The sequence below is a fragment of the Leptonychotes weddellii genome, chromosome 8, assembly GCF_054177405.1.
Source record: "Leptonychotes weddellii isolate Sample4059 chromosome 8, ASM5417740v2, whole genome shotgun sequence".
NCBI lineage: Eukaryota > Metazoa > Chordata > Mammalia > Carnivora > Phocidae > Leptonychotes > Leptonychotes weddellii.
The window spans coordinates 85,332,937-85,357,492 of record NC_138376.1 but is presented as its reverse complement, the minus strand read 5'-3'; the positions used below and the strand labels follow the sequence as shown (position 1 = coordinate 85,357,492).

The following is a 24,556-nucleotide window of genomic DNA, read 5'->3' as shown; positions in this document are numbered from 1 at the left end:
ATGTTCTCTTCTAATTCATTCATTATATAAGTCTAGTCTTGAACATACTCTTTACAAAAGAATTAGAATATTAGCAGCAACAATTTAGAATATAAAAGTAAAATATATTTTTATTGAATATCATTAACATACAGCATTATATTAGTTCAGGCGTACAGTATAATGATTCAATTATTCTATATATTACTTAGTGCTCATCATGATAAGTATACTCTTAAAGGTAAAATATTTTTAAATAAATGTTGCCATATCTATGTATTGCTTTGTTTCTTGTGATGTGAAGACCAGAATATGTGAGTCTTCAGAACACAGTGACTTAAATATTTTATTCTCTTTGATAATTTGCAATGCAGTCTTGTCATTATTGAGTTATTGAACCTCATGAAAACAATTTTTCTTTCCCAGTAATAATATCTCTTCAAAGTTCTGTATTTTAAGTACAGATAAAATCTCTCTGCATTGGTCTCTGGATATTTTGCAGAGCTGGTTACCTATTTCATGATCTTGTTTGGTTAAATTTCTTCACATATTTATTTGCAAAAGGGACATCCATGGGGAGTTAGGACTGTGTGGGTCAGAACTTGCCTCCCTTTATACAACACACATTTGTGATATATTCAGATTTTCAGATTAAACTATATTTATCTACTGAGTTACATTACAATTTCAAATTACTGTTTATTCATTTCCAAATGACTTTCAATGATCGGTAATCTTTATATCCCAGATTTCCTTTCTTCATTATCTATATCAAATAGTTAGCAATCTATAATAAACTCAGGAAGCTGCTATTTAAAGGAATCTTCTACTGAATTCATTTGTAAAATGAAAAATGTTTATGTAAAACAATAAGTTTCAGATAGGAAAGACTTTTTAGAAACAATTTTTTCTTATAAACATCCAGCCCAAAATAGAATTTTTTTCACCTATTTTTATCAAGGGCTCCAAATATAGAGTTAAATATATTCTTTTTCAGTGTACGAGTCAGCATTTTTTGCAGCTCCAAACCCAAAAGGAAGATCTGAAAAGATTGTTTGTATTACGAATATTCAAAAATTGAAAGTAAAAGAGGGAGAAGGGGGTGTAATACAAAGTATGTTTAAGTCCCTCCTTGTATTCTGGGAAATTTTTGGCACTCCCCAGAGGAAAAAAGAAGTGCCTGTACTTTGTTTACATTGTAGTTGGTGACAGAATCAACTCAGCACCACTCATTTTATACCCACTATACCCAAGTGGGGAAAGACAACCGAACAAGAAGGCAGGCACACAAAGACTATAATAGAAAAGAGAAATTACACCATGGGAGAGTATATATTTACAAACCTATTGGAGAGAAAGAGAAGAGTATAATAGGAAGTGAAGAAATGATTTCTCTGTTTGTCAAAAAGCATAAATTTCCTGATGCTTTGGAAGTAAACAAAGCATGAACCAAGAATCCTTGGGAAAGTTCATCCTTCAGTTCAGACAACAAGATACTACATCATGACTTGTTTAGATTTGCTCCAAAATAACCCATTTTGAGACTATGTTGCAAGTGTACTTTCAAGAATTGTTTTGTAAGAATAAGACTATCAAACCTGATACAAGAACAAGTAGAAAATCTGATAGACTTATATGTACATATGTATGTGTAAGTTTAATCAGTAATTAAACCCTTCCCACAAAGAAATCTCAAGGCTCAGATGGCTTCCCCAGTGAATTCTTCCAAACATCTAAACAAATAACACCACTAGTATATAAATTCTTCCAGAAAATTGAAAAAGAGGAAATATTGTCTAACTTGTTCTATTGAAGCCAACAAAACTAAGATACAAAACCTGATAAGGACATTATAAAAAAAAGGAAAATTGTAAGCCAAATTCTTTCACAAATAGAGATGTGAAAATCCTAATCAAGATATTAGCAAATCAAATCTAACACACACTGAAATGGTAATATGTGACCAAGTTAAGTTTATTCCAGGATTTCAGGGATAGTGTAACATTTAAAACATCAGTAGTAATTCACCACATTTAAAGAATATATCAGAAATTTCTTATGATCATCACACCACATGCAGGAATATTATTTAACAAAACTCAATACCCATTCATGTTTCAAAAAGACTCATAGCAAACTAAGAATAGAAGGCAACTTCTGTAATCTAAGAAAGAATAATAAAATAATAGTCAGCAAGCATATTAATACTGAAGTATTTAAAGTTTGCCCACTAAGATTAGAAACAAGACAAAGACACCCCACATTATCAGTTCAATGTGTAAAAATCCAGTTTAATTCTGTGTACAATAAAATTAGAAATTAACTTTTTAAAATATTAGCACCATTTACAATAGCATAAAATACCTAGGAATAAAGCTGATGAAAGAAAAGATCTCTACACATAAAATTACACTATGCTATTGAAAGAAATTAAAGATGGTCTAAATAAGTGGAGATCAAAATGAGAATTTAGATCTACAGGAGAATAAATAAAAACTGTATGAACTGGAAGACTCAAATTTGTAAAAATGACAACTCTGCCAAATTTATCTATAAATTAAATATAATACCAACCGAAGTACCAGAACTATATGTAAATAGAGAAGATGATCCTAGAATTTCTATGGAAATGAGTGTGGGAGGAGCTAAGAAGCCAGCACAATCCTTAAAGAATAAAATCAAAGCTGGAAGACTTAAACCACCAGATATCAAGACTTATCACTCTACAGAAATTAAAACAGATACATAAAAGATATAAAAAATTACAATACTGTATCATTTTGTTTGAATAAAGTTTAAGAACAGACACAACTAACAGATGGAGATAGAATTCAGAATAGTGGTCATCCTTGGGTAATCACAGAGGGCCCAGGAAACTGAGTAGCAATAATGTTCTACTTGCTCAGTTTGTGAAAATTCGTTTATAATGTGCTCCCTTTTCTAGATGTATGTTGTATATCAGTTAAAATTTTATTTAAAAATTAAGAAAAAAGAATTATTCTTATATAACGGTCATCACAATAAACATAGACTTTTTTCTTTTCAGCTCTTTATCAACTCTGCTGCTAAGAGCTGTAAGTCACAGCAGTGCTGTATTTTTCAAAGAAGTTAGCCATTGTCTCTGCACCTTTTATGAGTCACTTTATGGCATCCTAAATCACTCCCAAGCAGTGTTACTAGTCTTCTATAGTCCTGTATCTCTTAATTGGAATACCACTTTCCAATACTGGTGTTCTATGTTCACACCAGATTCAGAATATTATAGATGACTCCATGGTATGAATCAGAATTTTCCTTGTTGAAATGGAGATTTTTTTTCCCTAGCATCTTGGCTCTACTGGTACTTTTTTTTTCTTCTTCTCCATAGGCAATGATGAGGCAGTAGCTGACACCAACAGGCGTGTGGATGGAGCCCTAGCAAGGAAGAGTGCTCTCAAAAACAGATTGAATGATGCCATTAAGCGACTACAAGCCACAGAGAGAGGTAAGGGTCACAGACAAGAACTTAACCCTCATCTGTTTTTTTGCTGGGATTAAAATAAACCCTTGAGGAAGGAGCACATGATCCCTTACTTGAAATCCTTTTATAAGTAAATATTGTTTTCTGGTGACAAAAGAAACTATATTCATCACACACACACACACATCCTGGAAAATAATTGTGAAAGCTATAATCATACCACCTAGGGGTGACCATTAAATTTGAGAGCATTCGTATGTGTGCGTACTTGTGCATGTGCATGTGTGCGTGTGCCTTAATGAGATCATGCTGCTTATACTATTTGGTAATCCACTTCCTTGTGAACATTCCTTCTTCGTTAATAAATATGCCCTAATTTTGTTACTGGGTCTCTCTGGCCCCAACTGTAAATAGCTGCCTCTGTTCCATGCCGTGTCATTCTTATAGTACAAGTAGGGAGACCACCAAGCCAGATGGAGACACAAGAGCACTCATTTTGCCTAATCTGGGACTACAGTGGTATCTTAAAAAGATGGGCTGGGAACCCGATGTGCCTTCGCTGGTATAGTGAAAGTGGACACGTTACTGCTGGATGTGAGTTTTCTCCTACGTGGAGCAAATCCGGCTAATGTATCATAGTACACCAAAACCCCAACCAGGAAGGTGTCATCCATTGAGAATTGCTGTCATCAGCACCATCAGAGCCACCACATGCTGGGCACTGCACTGTGTTTTATATACATTACATCATGTGGGGAAGTATCACCATTGCCTTTACATAGTAGTGAACCCTAAGGCTTGTCAAGGTTTGGGAACTTGCTCCAAAAGGCACAGCTCCAAAAAGAAGCAGGCCCAGCATTCAGAGCTGCATCCATCAGAGTTCAAATCGTGTGAGGTTGAATTAAATGTTCCTCCACTTAAGAAAAAGTAAAGCTACAACCTCACCTGAGTGACTTTTATTACAAAAGTAATACATGATTATTATAGAAAGAGTAGAAAATACAGATAGGAAGAAGAACAAAAGAAGAAAAATCTTTTATAATCTCATTACCTAGGAAAAAAACATTTTGTTGTAAACTTACATTACTTTTATTTTAAATACACAGTTTTTAAATAAAAATAGAATGTCACTATAGATACTATTTTGAAACTTGCTCTTACTATTTAAAAATAATTTTCCTTACTGATTTACTTCTGTAGTAGAACATCATTTTTATGGCAAAAGGTGTCCCACATAGAAGAAAGTGATATTTACAATGATTTCAGACATGAACATTTTATGAGATAAAATCTCGTATGTGTTTTCTGTGGATTTCTTACCAGGTCTCTAACCTGAAGAAATACTAATTACTTTTTAAAAAATATACCTCTAATTTGAAAATGTTTTAAGTGGGCTACATGATTTTAATGAGACTCTGGAGTCTTTCAAGCTCACTTTTTAATGCTACCTTAACAGTTTTCTAACATACCATAATTAACATATATTTAAAGATCTTTGTGCAGCTTAAAAATCCAAAACTTGAGGTCTGTTTTATCCCGGTGATTAAATGGATATTGATGTTCCCAACAAATGTCCTACTTCTCTGCAAAGTGAGTGTCCCTGTGCTCTGTGTGAAGGTGACACTCCACAGCGCCTGGGTCAGTCGAAGCTGATCACGGAGGAGGCTAACAAGACCACAGTGGAAGTCCAGCAGGCAGCCACTCCCATGGCTAACAATCTAACCAACTGGTCGCAAAATCTTCAGAGTTTTGACTCTTCTGCTTACAACACTGCAGTGGACTCTGCCCAAGATGCAGGTATCACGGTTTGCATCCAGTTGAATTGGCCGTTAAACTCAACACATCTTTCATTAAGAAGCATTTTTTTTTTCATTTGGGTGTTAGATTGGAATATTGTAAAAATTAGCTTAGAAAAAATGAAAAATTTTGCTCAGTTCATCTATCAATATATGTATGTGTATGTGCGTATGAAATATATATTTCACATAAAAACACTGGAGAGATTGGTTAAGAATCTTTTTTTTTTCTAGATGAAATAGTGGCAACACTGATTTTTGTCAATGTTAAGTCTGTTCCTTTGGAGAAGAACGTCAATCACAAAATATTGGTTTACTTTTAGGAAACATATTTACTAAACTGCATTGCTTTGTCCTTACCTGAGTAAAGCAGGTTATTACCAACAAGTACTGACTACTGCCAAACATAACTGAAGGTTCCCATGAAGAACAGTTTGGGGGTGCCTGGGTGGTGCAGTCAGTTAACTTTCCGGCTCTTGGTTTCCACTCAGGTCATGATCTCGGGTCATGATATCAAGCCCCACACCAGGCTTTCTGCTCAGCATGGAGTCTGCTTGAGATTCTCTCTCCCTCTCCCTCTGTCCCTCCTGCTCATGCATGCTCTCTCTCTGTCTCTCTCAAATAAATAAATAAATCTCAAAAAAAAAAAATAGAAGAACAGTTTGTTGGCCAGTTTGAATACAAATTTATAGCAATGAAAATGAAATATTCTGTTATCTACCTAATTTATTTAGTTATACACAGATATTAAAATCACATATTACCATGTTTATTTAATCTCTTCTACCTCTTAAATATCAATGCCTTTGTCATGACTAGAACTTTCTGTTCTCCAGCATGGTTTTGCAGAACATATTACCTTCACTTCCACCTGAGTTAAGAAACAACTTTATTAATCCATATATGATCTGTCTGTCACTAGAAATTTTATCCCAGGTCACAAATATTCATTCCCGTTACAAGGAGATAATTGTTATGTTCATCTCTTAAGTATATACTTGTGAGTTCTTCCATGTAACCGCTCACCTAATTGCATTTAGAACTTGATCTTTCAAAGATTTGCCTACATGACATCTAACATTTACATTTATAAATACAGAGCCTCAGGAATATTTACTAAATCTGTGTTAAATTTTTTTCTTCCTTTTTCAGTCCAATCCATGATTCCAATAAGCATCCAGAACTACTACTAATTGAAACTGTTTCAGGCCTCTGTATTTTCCTCAGATAGCATTTTGTGGTTCAAATCAAAGTAAATGAAAGGGCATACCACAATATAAGAGACTTTATAGGGGCGCCTGGGTGGCTCAGTCGTTAAGTGTCTGCCTTCGGCTCAGGTCATGATCCCAGGGTCCTGGAATCGAGCCCCGTGTCGGGCTCCCTGCTCAGCTGGGAGTCTACTTCTCCCTCTCCCTCTCTCCCTGCTTGTGTTCCCTCTTTCACTGTGTCTCTCTCTGTCAAATAAATAAATAAATAAATAAATAAATAAATAAAAATTTAAAAAAAGAGAGACTTTATAAAGACTCTAATAGAAGGTGGCTCCCTTTCTCAGAGAACTGAGGACAGGGAAAACCTGTTTTATATATATTTCCATAATCAAAATTTAATGTAACACATTAAATATACTTTATTACCTGTAATTTTTAAAGACTGTTATACTATAAAATGGCTATTGCAGTCAGTCTTGCAAACAACAAATATTTATCTCTATATTAATCAATACAATAAAGTGATAATTGCTATTATTTTCCTTAATTCCATTCCTTACGATAGAGAAGCACCCTACTTCCTAAATAAAGAAAAGAGACTTATCCTTGGTCCTCACTGACATATTAATCTGAGTTTAGTTTGGCTCCAGTAAGAGGCTTCCGCTTTTCCTGCTGCTACAGCTTAGTGACCATGGCTCTGCCCTCCACTGGCAAAATACCCAAAAGATATTCATTCTCTAGTCCAGTGGTTCGTAAACCTTCGTGCACTTCCGAATCACCCGTGCCTCACTCCCAGAGTTTCTGATTCAGCAGGTTTGGGTTGGAGCCACAGATTTTGCATTTCTAACAAGTTCCCTGATGATGCTGATGCTGCTGGTCTGTGGACCACACGTTGAGAACCACTGGTCCAGTTCATGAAACCTTAGAGAAGGTTATGCCATTCTCCCTGTTTTGGGTTTCTCTCATCTAGCTGTATAAATATGATTTATTCTCTCTTTTTTTAAGATTTTATTTATTTATTTTAGAAAGAGAACATGTGAGCAGGGGGAGGAGCAGAGGGAGAGGGACAAGCAGACTCCATGGTGAGTGCGGAGCAGGCACGGGGGCTCAATCTCACGTCCCTGAGATCATGACCTGAGCTGAAATCAAGGGTCTGGTGCTTAGCCAAGTGAGCCACCCAGGTGCCCCTATTCCTTTTTCTACGTGTACCTCATACCTTAAAAAAAACCCAAAACAAAAAAACACAACCTACAAAGTCAGTATGATGTGTTTGTACCATCACCCTTATTGGGCCCATAGACCATGGCGCCCACCCCCTCCTTGGCACAACTGCCACTCTTCTGGGTGCTCTGTTCCTTCCTCCATGTAGCTCTGCCTCCGTGTGGACCATTGCAGCGGCGGTGTGATGTAGGAATAGCCACTCTGGGAAGCAACGTTCCCACCTCCTTTTGCCCAGCCTTCCTTTAGACTTGTTATATGAGTTCCATTGGAAACGCAAGCAGACCCTGTGCTATGCGGTGAAAGGAGCATCTGTATGTGTGTGGTGGGTCCTGCCCTTCAGAAATGTACATTGTAAGTCGGCTCACTCTACAAATACTTTTTAGACTGATAGACATTATAAATGCCGCAAAATAGGAATTGCTTATGTATTGGGCTTAACTATTCATTTTGCAGGGTTACAAATAATTATAGTTCTCACAGAAGTAAGCCTGTGTCTGTTGTCTCTTCACTTGATTCCTTACAGATAGTTAATATTAGTTAATAGAGTTGAGATATTTACTCAAGTGATTAATTTTTATTAACTGCAGTAAGAAATCTGACAGAGGTTGTCCCTCAGCTCCTGGATCAGCTCCGCACCGTAGAACAGAAGCGGCCTGCGAGCAACGTCTCTGCCAGCATCCAGAGGATCCGGGAGCTTATTGCTCAGACCAGGAGCGTGGCCAGCAAGGTAAAAAGGACTCTGCGTCAGTACTCGCTGATCGTGAGACCATGAAACTGAACAGCAAGGCCTCAGGCAGCTGCCAGAGCCTGGAACTTTTCTACTTCAGTAGTTTTTTGTTGTAGTTCTTTTTTTTTTTTTTTAATTTTTTTTATTTGAGTGAGAGAACACAAGCAGGGGTGGGGGAAGGGCAGAGGCAGAGGGAGAAGCCGACTTCCCGCTGAGCAGGGAGTCCGATGCGGGACTCGATCCCAGGATGCTGGGATCACGACCTGAACCGAAGGCAGATGTTTAACCCCCTGAGTCACCCAGGTGCCCCGTCCACTTCAATAGTTCTAAGCACCACCTGGATCTGTTCATTAGAATTGCATGAGGAGCTGTGAAAACTAAACCGGTTCCCAGTCCCAACCTCAAAGCCATCTATCAGGCTCTCTAGAGGACGGGCTCAGTACCTGTATTTTTTAAAAGCGTCCATGTAATTCTTATGGATAGCCAAGATTAAGAGTCACAGGGTTAACCTAGTCAACAAAGCTCATAGAGCAAAAGAAATTGAGTAAAGCAAACACCAATAGAAGACTTGATTTATTCTTGTTATTATTATTAATTATTTGAATAGGTGTTTCAGTGCAACTACTATGTGGAATAATCTTGCCCATCTACCTCTTCAAGGAATTCTCTGGTATAACACTGATAACAGGGAGCCTTCACTGACCCCTCCACAGGCATCACTGGGGAATCACAGACCACCTAAACTGAACAATCTCAACAGAGGCCCTGTCCTGAGATGCAGAGGCCACACGGCGACACCAAAACTCAATTAATGTTTTCAGTGTGGTAAATAGGGCTCATTCTTGGCCCTCTTTTTCATTTATTTTTTATTAATGTATAGACCGGCATCATTTTTACAGCCGAATTACATGGTTTTATTTTCTCAATTGCGAATTGGCCTGAACAGACCATGGGCCCGAAGTACTCACAGAAAGAAGGGTTGGAAATCAACTATTTTGTAATGGAGGAGATTATTATTGGTAAATATATCCAACTTTTAAATGATATGTGATAATTGGTCCCACACCACAAATTACCTTTGTTAGATACTTTGGGGAGCATTTCAAGAAAAGCTTAGCATGAAGAAATGTTATTTCCAAAGCTAGGTTTCTGTGAGTGCTTTCTGGTAATTTGATTTAAATGGAGAAGAATTTGGAGAACTTAATCACCTAAAACCATTTTCTAAAGAGAGTCTTGGCAATGCCTTTGGGAGCCCACTTGGCTCCCCGAAGTGAGATGCTTTCTGTGCAGATATATTTCCTTCTCAGACTCAATTTTTACAAAAAAAAAAAAAGACTTTAATCCCATGAACTGTTTGATTGTTTATTAAGATGATTGATTTTTACTCAACTAGCAACGTAGGACCGCTGTATTCTAGGCACTTGGGAATATAATCTTGAGTTTACTGACCGTCAGTATTAACCAAATCAATATTAAATAATGGGTGTCAATACATCTAATTATTCAGAAATATTTGCATGAGTGGCATGGATATAAAAAGTCTCTCCACTTCTGAATACTCAGAAAATCACCCTGAACTAGATCAGCTCAGCTTATTAATTTGGGCCTCTCAGAAATACATCTACTGAATTGTGCTTTGTTTTGATGCCTTTCTAAGAATTATTATAAGAAACATCTTAATGAACGCCTCTTTACAATTATAATGATGATAGAGCCAGGAACTGGAAAGTACTTTATAGTTATTATCTTATTTCATTCAGCAAATTTTTTTGTCAGGACTTTACAGTTGAAGAAACTGCAGGTTAAGTGACTTGCTCATGGTTACATAGCTAGTAAGAGGCAAAACCAGGTTTCAGGGCCCTAAGCCTCCAAAGCTGGGTCTAGAACCCTCCCAACAGTCCAGGCGTGCTCAAGGTTGTTACTCACAGCCTTACTTCATGTTCCTCTTTTGAAGACCCTGAGGAGAAAGTTCTAGCCATAGTAGTACCCAAGATGAGTTATACTTCTCCTGATCAATTAGTCGTTAATTTTATGGGCCTCGTGAATTGTATAACTGACCAGGAATCCCGTCAAGCTGTTTAGTTCACTCCAACCAAGGGTGTAGTTAATTGTGGAATTCGTATTTATCCTCATCGTGGATCTGCTTTGTCACGCTTTTTTGGCTTCCTTTCACCCCACTTTAAATTTAAATGATGATGTTATCATCTGCCTTGACCCCTTTCTCCCACAAGGTGAGGACATCAGGAAATAAGGACAAGGAAGGGAGTAGGGCTCAGAGAGCCCATAAAGACTGAGGGAAGCCTGCTGGGAACCATGGGAGAGAGTTGTGCCCATTTCTGCAGGTTGCTTTTAACAGAAACATTCTGTAACTCCAGATCCAAGTCTCAATGATGTTTGACGGCCAGTCAGCAGTCGAGGTGCACCCCAAAACCAGTATGGATGACTTAAAGACCTTCACGTCCCTGAGCCTGTACATGAGACCTCCCCCCGTGAAGCAGCCAGAGCTGGCTGGGGCTACAGACCGCTTCATCCTGTACCTCGGAAGCAAACACGTAAGAGCAGGACATGGTTTTTTTTTTCTAGTAAATTAATTTATTTTTTTAACTTCTTCCTTTTTTAAATTTAAATTCAATTAGCCAACATAGAGTACACCATTAGTTTCAGATGTAGAGTTCAATAATTCATCAGTTGCATATAACACCCAGGAGAACATGACATTTGAAAAGAGAGAATAATATTCAAAGGAAAGACAGGTGCTTTTTTCTTGCCTTAAAACAAAACTACCTATGCACACAAACAAAATTCCCGTTCTGGTAACTCAAAAAGTACAGATCACTTTAATGCCAAGACTGAAGTAGTGATTTAAAGACAAGTAATTTCTTCTCTGTGTGGGATATTTCTGGGGCTGCTTCATTATCAGCCTCACGCTGCTCATTGAATGTAGCATTTCAAGGACTTTGGGGCCACGGAGGCCTATTACGTGTGATGCTGCACCCTGTTTGAAGAGGCAGAGCAATCGGTATCAGCAGGCTGCATTATGTCCCTGGGTTAACCAGACCGGATTAGCACACTCCTGGAAGCCATTGAATGTCCACAAGCCTGCAGTTGCCTGCCTCCCTGTCCGGGATGCGCTTGGACACGCACAAGGGGGCAGCAGACCGATGTAGCCACAGGGAGGCTGAAAAGGAAGAGACACTGCCCAATCTAACAGAAACTTTGTAACAATTCAGGCTGGATTTGCCTTGGAGACAGCCAAGCACTTGGATTGATGATCGTCCTTTAAAGAAATGAAAACAAAATATGATGTTCATTCATATGGATTTTATTTAAATGACTTCTTGACATTTCAGGCCAAAAAAGAATACATGGGTCTTGCAATCAAAAATGATAACCTGGTATACATTTATAATTTGGGAGCTAAGGATGTAGAGATTCCCCTGGACTCCAAACCCGTCAGTACCTGGCCTGCCTACTTCAGCATTGTCAAGATTGAAAGGTAAAGTGAACATGGCTTCTGTGCACATTTCATAAGAAATCTGTTGAACACATGCGTGCGCACACGCACGCACATGCACACACACACACACACACACAGTCTTCCTGTCGATGTTTAAATAGCATTTTCTTCCCTTTATTGTTGTTCCTCTTTTTCTCCATTATTCCTATAGTCCTTCCCAAATACCTAAGTGGAAAACAAAAGATTAGAAAAAAAAAAATACTCATCATTTCTAAAGAGCAATCTGATTATTGGATCTTTTTATCTGGCCAATCCATGCGTTAATTCCAAGATGGAATATCTTTTTTTTCCCTCTTTCCATTGATTGTTGACATTCTGTAAAAGCTTACGCATGTGATAAAGTCAAATCACCAATTCTGTGATGAGGGAACATTCACATTCTGACATTTAAAAAAACATATTTTCTACAAATTATCTGGCTAATAAAGACTGAAAATTCTTAACAGGGTAGGAAAACATGGAAAGGTGTTTTTGACAGTCCCAAGTCTAAGTAGCACTGCAGAGGAAAAGTTTATTAAAAAGGGAGAATTTGCGGGAGATGACTCCTTGTTGGATCTGGACCCTGAGGACACCGTGTTTTATGTTGGTGGCGTGCCTTCAAACTTCAAGGTAAGCTATCCAGCCAGATTCGGACTTACTGAAAATCTACACTGATTGTTTTTCAAAAATCCATAAAACCTACAAGGATTTGGGGGTGGGATAGAAATCTTGATGTTTCTATAAATCTGGTATATAAATCTGGTCTGTGCTGCCCATATTTTCATGGTGTCAAGTGCTTTCAAGCTATAGCTAACACTTGAATATCAATTCATTTCATTCAGATACATGTATATGTAATTGATATTACCCCCACCCGCTACTGCAAGAGTGTGTGGACCTTGTGGGCTTGCTAGGTTCACAATGACAGTTTCAAAACCTCAGTTATTTCAACTAATATAGACATGAAATAAAATACTTGGGATGAGGAAAGGGGTGGACCTAGGCTGGAGTATGAGGCCTGGTGAAGGGCAAACAAATGAAAGGCCCAGATAGGGAGATAGGGAGTTGATGTAGGATTTCAATCCCAAGGCTATTACTTACTAGTTACAGGCATATTATTGAACCTCTCTGAGAATTACTTTCCTTCTGTTGATATGAAAACAGGAATACCTACCTCAAAGAGCTGCTGAAAGAATTGATTTTGGTACTGAATTCACTGTTCAGTAGGTGACTGATACATAGTATATACTCAACAAATCCCATTCTGTCTACTAGATAAGCACAACTGAAAAATCATTGTTTATCTAAATTATCTGGCCCAGAGGAGACACAGGTCTAGAAAGATATTTATATATATGGGTAGTTCCCCTTGACCCATTATCTATTTCATTGTCTGTTCTGTATTATTTGGGTGAAATGCCATCATGGGGTAATTGACTTTGTCTGTTGCACAGCTCCCAGCAAGCTTAAACCTGCCTGGCTTCGTTGGCTGCCTGGAATTAGCCACTTTGAATAGTGATGTGATCAGCTTGTACAACTTTAAGCACATCTATAACATGGATCCCTCCAAGTCAGTACCCTGTGCCAGGTAAGAAAGTGTTAAGAGTACTAAAGACTTTGATAGCCACATGAGAGCAGCGGATGAAACAACCGTGGATCAATATTCAGGTTCTCAGTTTTTTCTTTGGAGAACCCAGTCTTGAAATTGCATAATAATCATGCCTGCAAAAATCATTTCAGTTCTTCTCTATCACAGATGATCATGTACAATTATTAAAAGTGTTAAACAACTTGTTTGCAGCTTTAATTGAGGATTCCAGAGGCTATGGGGCACCTGGGTGGCTCAGTCAGTGAAGCGTCTGCCTTCAGCTCAGGTCATGGTCCCTGGTCCTGGGATCGAGCCCCACATTGGGCTACTTGCTCAACGGGGGCCTGCTTCTCCCTCTGCCTGCCCCTCCCCCTGCTTGTGCTCTCTCTCTCTGACAAATAAATAAAATCTTTTTAAAAAAAGGATTCCAGAGACTGGAAACTTCTGTTGTCTTAGCACAAAGGGTAGAAAAGAAATCCATTCAAAATAACTCATTAGGATAAGGAAGATGTGGTATATATATATATATATATATATATACATACAATGGAATACAATGAGGGGTGCCTGGGTGGCTCAGATGGTTAAGCATCTGCCTTCGGCTCGGGTCATGATCCCAGGGTCCTGGGGTCGAGCCCCACGTCCGGCTCCTGGCTCAGCGGGGAGCCTGCTTCTTCCTCTGCCTCTCCCCCTGCTTGTGCTCTCTCTCTCTCTCTCTCTCTGTATCCCTGTGTCTCGAGTGAATAAATAAAAATCTTTAAAAAAAAAAAATGGAATACAATGAGATCTTGCCATTTGCAACAACGTGAATGGATCTAGAGAGTATAATGCTAAGCAAAATAAGTCAGTCAGAGGAAGACAAATACCATATGTTTCACTCATATGTGGAATTTAAGAAATAAAACAGATGAACATGGGGTGGGGGAGAGAGAGGCAAACCAGAAAACAAACTCTTACCTATAGAGAACAAAGTGAAGGTTGCTGGAGGGGAGGTGGGCAGGGGGACGGCCTAGATGAGTGATAGGCATTAGGAGGGCACTTGCTGTGATGAGCACTGAGTGTTGTATGTAAGGGATAAATCACTAAATTCTAACCCTGAAACTAAAAAAATTTAAAAAATAAAAAATAAAACCATTCATTTAACTTACCTATAGATACTTCTCCATGTCTTCCATGTAGACATTGGAACTTCATTTATTTTTTTTCAAGTTTTTATTTAAATTCCAGTTAGTTAACATACAGTGTAATATTAGTTTCAGGTGTAGAATTTAGTGATTCATCACTTACATACAACACCCAGTGCTCATCACAGCAAGTGCCCTCCTTAATGCCTATCATCCCTCCAGCCCGTCTCCCCCCACCACCGCCCCTCCAGCAATCCTCAGTTTGTTCTCTATAGTTTTCTGGTTTCTGGTTTGCCTCTCTTTTTTTCCCCCTATGTTCATCTGTTTTGTTTCTTAAATTCCACATATTTAAATGCTGTAAGGTCCATGGAAGATGTCATGACAATGGGTTGAAAGGGCCTCATGTGAAAAGCGTAATGCAAACTGTCATGTTCATATGATCCTTGCATTTTTATTTCAGAGATAAACTGGCCTTCACTCAGAGTCGGGCCGCCAGCTATTTCTTCGATGGCTCTAGTTATGCCGTAGTAAGGGATATCACCAGGAGGGGGAAATTCGGTCAGGTGACTCGCTTTGACATAGAAGTTCGAACACCAGCTGACAATGGCCTCGTGCTCCTGATGGTCAATGGAGTGAGTAAAAATAAAAGTCCTTTATCTTCTCAGTTATATCCTCTACTTTCTCCTATGCATATTACTAGGAACCTTCCCAGGTTGAGTGTGTCATGCCACCAACCTGAAGTTTTCGTTTAGAAAGCAAAATTGGATTTCTTTTTCTTTAGGGAAGTGATGTCAGCAATAAGTAATTACTGCAGCTCTGAAATGCATTTTTGGATGTATGTTAAATATAACCCCTTTTAATAAACTAGGGAATCTTGCAGAAAATCAGCACCAAGGTCTAGGTGGGTAGTGTGTCTGCAGAAATTTAGCACTGACTTTTTTACATCATATGCCTATATCAGTTAAAAAAAAAATAGCATGCTTACTATAAATATATGCATTTCTTTATTAATGATATACATCAAAGTGTGAAATAGTGTACTTTATTAATGATTTTTCATAATAATAATCCATATTTTATTATAGAGATAATATTCAAAACTAGGAATAAGAGACAATTTGTATAAAGATAAAATATTGAATAAAAATAAATACAACCTTAAAATAAAGATGAAATAAAATAAAATTATTTTCTATTTGTTAATGGTATAAATATTAATAGCAGTGTTAGTAAGAACAATGTAATTAAATATGCCTATGTTTTTTGGAAGTCTCATTAACTCTTTGAGATACAGTGACTCAAAAGTCTTATCCTAAGTCCAACTGATTTCAATACTAAGTTTTATTGACTGTCAAAACTGAACAAAGTACCTCAAAAATAAACATGTAGATGTGTATCATTGGCAATGCTGACTAAATCATGATACCATTTTTCAGTCTTTTTCACTAATTGGCAAAAGTTGTCTTTGAATTTGGCTGGTACGTTTCCATCTTTTCTGATGTCAGTTCTTGCTAGCTAATCAGATGTTGCATCATTTTATAAACTTTAGCAAAAGAACTCAAGACCATTGAAATCTTTATTTAAAATATTTTAAAACAGGTTAGAAATTTTTTTCTAAAATTATTTTAATAGTGCAGATGAGAGTTTTTATAGATAGTATACATTGTTTTCATCAATGAATTCATTTAACAATAGAAAATTTTACAAATATGTTTTTTAAAAACCATCTCTCCAGAGTACAACTTTCTTCAAGAAAGTTACTTTCTCTTCAGTAATCTGTTGCATTCCTATACACTAATAATGAAGCAACACAAAAAGAAATTAAGAAAAAAATCTCATTTGTAATTGCACCAAAAATAATAAAATATCTAGAAATAAACTTAACTAAAGAGGTGAAAGGTCTGTACTCTGAAAACTATAAAACACTGATGAAAGAAATTAAATAGGAAGACATTCCATGCTCATGGATTAGAAGAATAAATATTGTTAAAAGTCTATACCACTCAAAGCAGTCTACAGATTTAATGGAATCCCTATCAAAATGCCAACAGCATTTTTCACAAAACTAAAAAAAAAAATCCTAAAATTTGTATGGAACCAGAAAAGACCCTGAATAGCCAAAGCAATCTTGAAAAAGAAAAACAAAACCAGAGATCTCATAATTACAGTGCAAGTTATATTACAAAGCTGTAGTAATCAAAACAGTATGGTGCTGGCACAAAAATAGACACATAGATCAATGGAACAGAATGGAAAACCCAGAAATAAACTCACAACTCTAAGGTCAATTAATCTTCAACAAAGGATAAATGAATACACAATGAGGAAAAGACAGTCTCTTCAACAAATGGTGGTGGGAAAACTGGACAGCTACATGCAAAAGAATGAAACTGGACCACATTCTTACACCATACACAAAATAAACTCAAAATGGGTTAAAGACCTAAATGTGAGACCTGAAACCATAAAAATTCTAGAAGAGAGCACAGGCAGTAATGTCTCTGACATTGGCCTTAGCAACATTTTTCTAGATGTGTCTCCTGAGACAAGGGAAAAAAGCAAAAATAAGCTATTGGGACTACATCAAAATAAAAAGCTTCTGCACGGTGAAGGAAACAAGCAACAAAACTCAAAGGCAGCCTATGGGATGGGAGAAAATATTTGCAAATGACATATCTGATAAAGGGTTAGTATCCAAAATATATAAAGAACTGATACAACTCAACACCCAAAAAAACAAATAATCCAATTTAAAAATAGGCAGAAGACATGAACAGACATTTCTCCAAAGAAGATATCCAGATGGCCAACAGACACATGAAAAGATCTCAATCTCACTCATCATCAGGAAAATGCAAATCAAAACTACAATGAGAAGAAAGAAAAACTACAATGAGGTATCACCTCACACATGTCAGAATGGCTGAAGTAAAAAACACAAGAAACAGGTGTTGGTAGAGAAGTGAAAAAAAGGGACCCTCTTGCACTGTTGGTGGGAATGCAAACTGATGCAGCCACTGTGGAAAACAGTGTGGAGATTCCTCAAAAAATTAAGAATAGAACTACCCTTTGATCCAGGGATCACTACTGGGCATTTACCCAAAAAATACAGAAATGCTAATTCAAAGGGATACAAGCACCCCTATGTTTATAGCAGCATTATCTATAATAGCCAAATTATGGAAGCAGCCCAGGTGTCCATTGATAGGTGCATGGATAAAGAAGATGTGGTTTATATATACAATGGAATATTATTCCACCTTAAAAAAGAATGAAATCTTGGGTGCCTGGATGGCTCAGTTGGTTAAGCGACTGCCTTCGGCTCAGGTCGTGATCCTGGAGTCCCGGGATTGAGTCCCACATCGGGCTCCCTGCTCAGCGGGGAGTCTGCTTCTCCCTCTGACCCTCCCCCCTCTCATGCTCTCTCTATCTCATTCTCTCTCTCAAATAAATAAATAAAATCTTTAAAAAAAAAAGAATGAAATCTTGCCATTTGCAATGACATGGATGGAGCTAGAGAATATAATGTTAAATGATATAAGTCAGTCAGAGAAAGACAAATACCATATGATTTCACTCACAAGTGGAATTTAAGGAACAAAACAAACAAGCAAAGGGGAAAGAAAAGAGAGAGAGAGAGAGACAAACCAAGAAACAGACTCTTAACTATAGAGAACAAACTGATGGTTACCAAAGGGGAAGTGGGTGGGGGGATGCGGGATGGGGATTAAGGCATGCACCTGTTGTGATGAGCACCAGCTGATGTATGGAAGTGTTGAATCACTATATTGTATACCTGGAACTAATATAATACTGCTTGTTAACTCTACTGGAATTAAAATAAAAAATAAATAACAAAAATTTTAAAGAGTTACTTTTTCATGCATTGTTATAATAATACCCCTCCCTTGAAATGAGAGATCAAGTTTTTTTTTAAATAACCAGTAAGTTTCATAGTACTGAAAGATATTTGTCATGACAAATGAAAGTCAACAAATTTATAATTACTGATTTTATAAAGAAAATGTGTAACCCTCTTTAAACTTGACAGCATTTTTAGTCATTTGCAAGAAGTAATTTGCAAATGTCAGTGTCTCAAAAATATTTTCACATCATTGCATCTCAAAAGAAAATCATTATAAGTATTCTATTATTTAAGTCTTCTCACATGTAAGTCTGTGTAACCAGACACACATAAACTGCAATAAACCGCAATAGGGCTAAAAGCAAAGAAATGGGTGAGGGGCCATTGCCAGCCTTCAAGTGTGAAACTATGCTCTCAAAGCCTCAGATACCATGTGAAGCGCATGAAAATCTGTCCAAAGGACAAAATGAAGGCCCAGCTCAGTCCATGTATTAAATACTAAAAGTTAATTTTTTTCTCTATTTTGGAGTTTTAAAAATTAGTATAAATGGAAGTTGGAATATTTTCTTTCTTTCCCCTAATATATTATTTTCCATTTCTCAGGAGAATACAGACTCCACTCAAGAGATCACTTTCTGATAAATAGGAACCTTGCCACAATACCTTATTTTTCAAATCCATTCAGTTCTTCTATCTGCAAACTATCTTCCAAAACAAGCAAGCCTGACCAGTAAAATACCTGAGTGTTACAGAATGATTTTGTTCTCGAATATCATATGGTCCAAGTGCATAATCATTTCATGTTTATTTACATACATCCAGTGTTTCCAAATAATGTTCTTTTTCTTATATCTATATTTGCTGATAATTTTTTCAGATTCTTCTCAGCAAACCTTGGAATTATTTTTCAGTATTGCTAATTTTCCTCTTAAAATGAAATGCACTCACATCTGTTAGCCTGTTATAATTTTCAGATGTTTTCAAGACTTTTAAAAGGTCAATAAGGTAAACTTAAAATTTCATTAATTCATCAGGTAAATAAGAAACAGAAGATAGTTGTTTTAAATTGTGAATAAATATTAACACTTTGGAATATTAATGTGAGACCTAACTGCTGATAAGAATGGAGTTGTGATTTTAATTTTATAATAAGAATTTCATGAGACTTCCTTAGTCTTCAGTTTCAATAATAAAGAATACAGTGTTATTCTCAAATTCAGCTAAATCTGCACTTTCATAATAGCAGATGTTTGTATCTCATTAACTTCTTCTTTCTTTCCACAGAGTATGTTTTTCAGCTTGGAAATGCGCGATGGTTACCTACATGTGTTCTATGACTTTGGATTTAGCAATGGCCCTGTGCATCTTGAGGACACATCAAAGAGAGCTCAAATTAATGATGCAAAATACCATGAGGTATAAATCATTGCAATTTGTGTGGTTTGTTTGTTTTGTTTTACTTGTACTTAGACCTATTGATCTAATCAGATGGTCAAATGACATAGGTGGGAAAGTAATTAAACTGAACACCTGTACTTCTTTTTTTTTTTTTTAAAGATTTTATTTTTTTATTTATTCATTTGAGAGAGCGAGAATGAGAGAGAGAGAGAGCACATGAGAGGGGGGAGGGTCAGAGGGAGAAGCAGACTCGCCGCCGAGCGGGGAGCCCGATGCGGGACTCGATCCCGGGACTCCAGGATCATGACCTGAGCTGAAGGCAGTCGCTTAACCAACTGAACCACCCAGGCACCCCAGAACACCTGTACTTCTAAAATCCAACTGAAGGACCCCATCTACTCAACTCCAGGATAACATTTGCTTTAAAAGAATGAATGTTTTTGTCATATTGATGTTTTCTAATAAAAGAGTCACTGAAAGATTCATTTTAATTGCTTCATTGACCAAAAGACTCCTGCTCGGTGTCTTTATTACAACAGCACTCCATAGAACTCTTTTATACATCTGTTGAAAATGCCAGAGTGTGGACACACAGACATTTTTAAATGTATCCTTTGAGCGCTACTAAACGTAAAAAGAGTTGATAGTAAGCCAATAGAGAATTTCCTTGTAAACCATTTATCCAGAACTTAGAAAATACTAGCACAGATTTCCTTATAAAGAGAGCCCACAAGGAATGCTCTTTAACTTTGAAACAGTTGTACAGCATACTGATAATATACTTCATCTATTTTCATTAACAACTACTTTGAATCTACGATTGAGTAAAATGTATAAAATGCGTATCTTTTAAGTTGAAACAAAATGCAGAGAGTAGGAGGCTATATTTCTCTTTCAGTTCAAATTTCATGGCCTCCATGAGGATGGTCTACAATAGAAGAATATTTTAACTATATTGCTGACTAGCATTTTGGCAGAATCATTAAAGCTTTTCACTGTGTCACTAAAGCAATGACACCTGGTAACATGCAGTCTGGGTCCAAAAGTTCCCCGTTTATAGTTTTTTCCTGAATCCCCTCAAAGGGGCAAAGGAAAACAACTGGTCTCCTGACAAAAGTATTTTTTGATCTAGCTCCTTCTACATATGGAAATCCTTCTCCAGAAAATGTGAGCTTCTGGTTGTTTAAGTACGAGTGTTCATGTCTATAAGAAAGGCATATCTTATTCCCCATTTTGTGAACAAACAAGCAGAAGAACATGGGGGCCCAGCTGTTATAACCAGAATAATTAAACTATATAGTCATCTTCAAAAAGTTGATTATTAAACAATGATCAAGACTTAACTATATATTATGTCTCCTAGATCTCAATCATTTACCACAACGATAAGAAAATGATTTTGGTGGTTGACAGACGACATGTCAAGAGCATGGACAATGAAAAGATGAAGATACCTTTTACAGACATATACATTGGAGGGGCTCCCACAGAAATTTTACAATCCAGGTAAGCTGTTTTTGTTAAGTAGCTGTTGTTCCTAATGAGGTACTGGGCTGAGTATTCAACATCCAGGAGAGGTCTAGTAAAAGTTTAAGGCACTCCCACTTGCTGCTTCTCGGCATGCACACAGGCGCATGCACACACACTCATGTACCCTCATGACCTCCTTAAATTAGCATCTTCTAGATGACAGCTACAGGTTTCTTTAATTATTGTATTAATCTTAGAACACAGTCTAAGTCTAATGTGATATTTCTTATCTGTAAGAGGAAAGACAGAGCATGTGTATTGTGTGAAAATGAAACATCGTGTCCCTTTACTTTTATTTCAGTCTTAATTTAAGCTTCTTTGAACTCTCAAATAGCATCTGAGGTTACAAACATTTTTAAGCTTATCCAAGGGGTTGTGAATTATGTATCATTACAGTTTTATTCTCATGTATTTAAAAATTTAACTATCTCTTATTACAATCAAGTCATAGCATCAGACACCCTTGAAACTGAGAGGCAACTTTAGGATATTCCAGCCTGGTCATTCTCAACCCTGGTTCTCTTTAGAATAACCTGGAGAACTTTTATAAACACCATTGCCCATAACCACTCTCCAGAAATTCTAATTGGCCTGGGATGAGGCCCCAACCTCAAACTCCTTTTCCAAATTAGATACCCTCTTAGCTCCTTCAACAACTCCACATGGGACTTTTAACTGTTATGGTTGTCATTCTGTACCCCCAAACTGTTAGTTAGCATGGTCCTCTAGGTGTGATCTTTTTTTTTTTTATTGTTATGTTAGTCACCATACATTACATCATTAGTTTTTGATGTAGTGTTCCATGATTCATTGTTTGTGCGTAACACCCGGTGGGTATTAAAGAGGGCACGTTCTGCATAGGTGTGATCTTAATGGAACAGAATATAGTGGGACTGTTACTCCTTAGTTTGGCCAGTGTTCATTTAAAATATATTGAAACCATTGTAATTTGATCAAAACTAACTTCATAGTCATGCAAGATTTGATAATATGCTCTTGGTGCCTCCTATATACTAGGCATAATGATAGGTACTGGGATTACAATACTAATCAAAACGTCATCCCTGATTTCAAAGATAAAAGATTTCTTACTTTCCTATTAATCCAAAAGCTCAACATTCACTAGAACATTCCTCTAGCCTTAGTTGATTATAGTGTGTTGCAAAAAAGCCAAGAAGATGAGTTCATGACTTTAATCCAATTCACTTGGGAATGGATTAGTGGAAGACTGAAGACCTGGATTCAAATCCTAACTTACCACTTGTGACATTTAAAAAAAAAAAAACAAACAAATAAAAAGATTTTGATGTGTCTTAGTTTCATTTTATAGGTTAAAACATGTGAAGTTGCCAAGAGTTGACCATTTTTGACCTAAAATACATCAGTTCCGTATGGTTCAACCTATTAATCATCTGTAAAAGGGAAATAATAGCCTTTCCTTTTATATCACAGAATTTTTATAAACATGAAACGAGCTAATGTAAGTTAAAGTATCTTGAAAACTACAAAGAAGTAAACAAATTGGCTTGATGCAGAATAAAGCTGTTCTATAGGCAAAGATTAGACATTACTGTGTGCTTATGAAAGAAGGCATGAGAATATGAATAATTACAAAGCTACTAAACATGTCTATAAATAAAATCAAATTTCATATCCCACATATGCAGGGTAACATCATCATCGTCATCGTATCACTGAAGACTAATTTTTTTTCTAGGACCCTCAGAGCGCACTTTCCCTTAGATGTCAGCTTCAGAGGATGCATGAAGGGTTTCCAGTTCCAAAAGAAAGATTTCAATTTATTAGAGCAGACAGAAACCCTGGGAGTTGGTTATGGATGCCCAGAAGACTCTCTTGTAAGTACCAGTCAATCAAAACACTTTAATAAATAGACACACACACACACACACACAAATAAATAGACATAAAACTTACCATTCTCAAAAGCTGGAAAAGCTTTTTTCAGCTTCTCTGTGAGCTTAAGTATACCTTGGACTCCTTTCTGCCACCAGAAAAAAGGAGAAACATTGGGGTGCCTGGGTGGCTCAGTCGTTAAGCATCTGCCTTTGGCTCGGGTCATGATCCCAGGGTCTTGGGATCGAGCCCCGCATCGGGCTCCCTGCTCCATGGGAGGCCTGCTTCTCCTTCTCCCTCTGCCTGCCCCTCCCCCTGCTTGTGCTCACTCTCTCTGTCAAAAAAATAAATAAAATCTTAAAAAAAAAAAAAAAAAGGAGCAACATTAAGCTAAAAAGGCGTGTGGGGCTTCCTCTGTGACTTGTCCATTTGCTTCAGTTTTCAATGGGTGGGGCTTCAAAAGCCCAGAGAGGCAGTGTGGGCATCTTTACTCACTCAGGTGGAGGAAGTGGAGAAGCTAAAACCCCATCAGCTAGAGGCACACAGACGGACCTATTACCATGCCTGAATTTCAGTATAAACCGGAAGTTAAAACATAAACTATTAATATAAAAACCAGTAGACAAGGGCTTTGGTGTGTGAGAAATTGACATTTTAAGCATTTGACAATTATCACAAACACTATATTCACTTTTTTTTGCCACGCAGATATCTCGCAGAGCATATTTCAATGGGCAGAGTTTCATTGCTTCAGTTCAGAAAATATCTTTCTTCGATGGTTTCGAAGGAGGTTTTAATTTCCGAACGTTACAGCCAAATGGGTTACTATTCTATTATGCTTCAGGAGTAAGTATTTCTTTTTCCCTATGGGAACTTTTTTGTGGTAATTGTTTTGTCTATTAAAAATACTGTTTAAGCACGTTAAAAGTGATTTTCTATTCAGATTAATTTTGACTCACATGAGCACACACAGAATGCCTCATTTCAGACACTCTATAATTATGTATATTGTATATCAGGAGTTCTGAACCTAGGATTCATAGACCCAGCCCTCAGGAGTTCATGGAGAAAATTCAGTGTGTCTGTGGACCTAGGTCAGAAAAAATTAAGATTTGTTTTTTTAATTTTATTTTTCTCAAACTAAAATTGCGCATTTTCTTCGATTACAAATGTCAGCAACAAACCACAGTAATATTTGCAGAACCTGTTACTTTATTATTAATAAAAATCACAGGTATTTTTCATTTCAAATAATAGTTGCCACAGATATCTCAAAATATCATTTTTGCTCATTGCTACTTTTAAATTAC

At 37.0% G+C, this 24,556-nt stretch overlaps 1 protein-coding gene across 1 annotated transcript in view; it reads left to right on the top strand.

Annotated features, from left to right (window-relative positions):
• The window catches only part of LAMA4 (laminin subunit alpha 4), a 131,027-nt gene that overhangs the window by 86,907 nt on the left and 19,564 nt on the right, over positions 1-24,556 (top strand). The window contains exons 14-26 of the mRNA XM_081829365.1: positions 3,347-3,463; positions 5,057-5,236; positions 8,252-8,391; positions 10,767-10,943; positions 11,742-11,887; positions 12,355-12,517; positions 13,342-13,475; positions 15,060-15,231; positions 19,749-19,880; positions 21,226-21,368; positions 23,110-23,248; positions 23,955-24,148; positions 24,269-24,340. Coding sequence (XP_081685491.1) covers positions 3,347-3,463; positions 5,057-5,236; positions 8,252-8,391; positions 10,767-10,943; positions 11,742-11,887; positions 12,355-12,517; positions 13,342-13,475; positions 15,060-15,231; positions 19,749-19,880; positions 21,226-21,368; positions 23,110-23,248; positions 23,955-24,148; positions 24,269-24,340 — 1,909 coding nt within the window. The remainder of the gene's footprint in view (positions 1-3,346; positions 3,464-5,056; positions 5,237-8,251; positions 8,392-10,766; positions 10,944-11,741; positions 11,888-12,354; positions 12,518-13,341; positions 13,476-15,059; positions 15,232-19,748; positions 19,881-21,225; positions 21,369-23,109; positions 23,249-23,954; positions 24,149-24,268; positions 24,341-24,556) is intronic.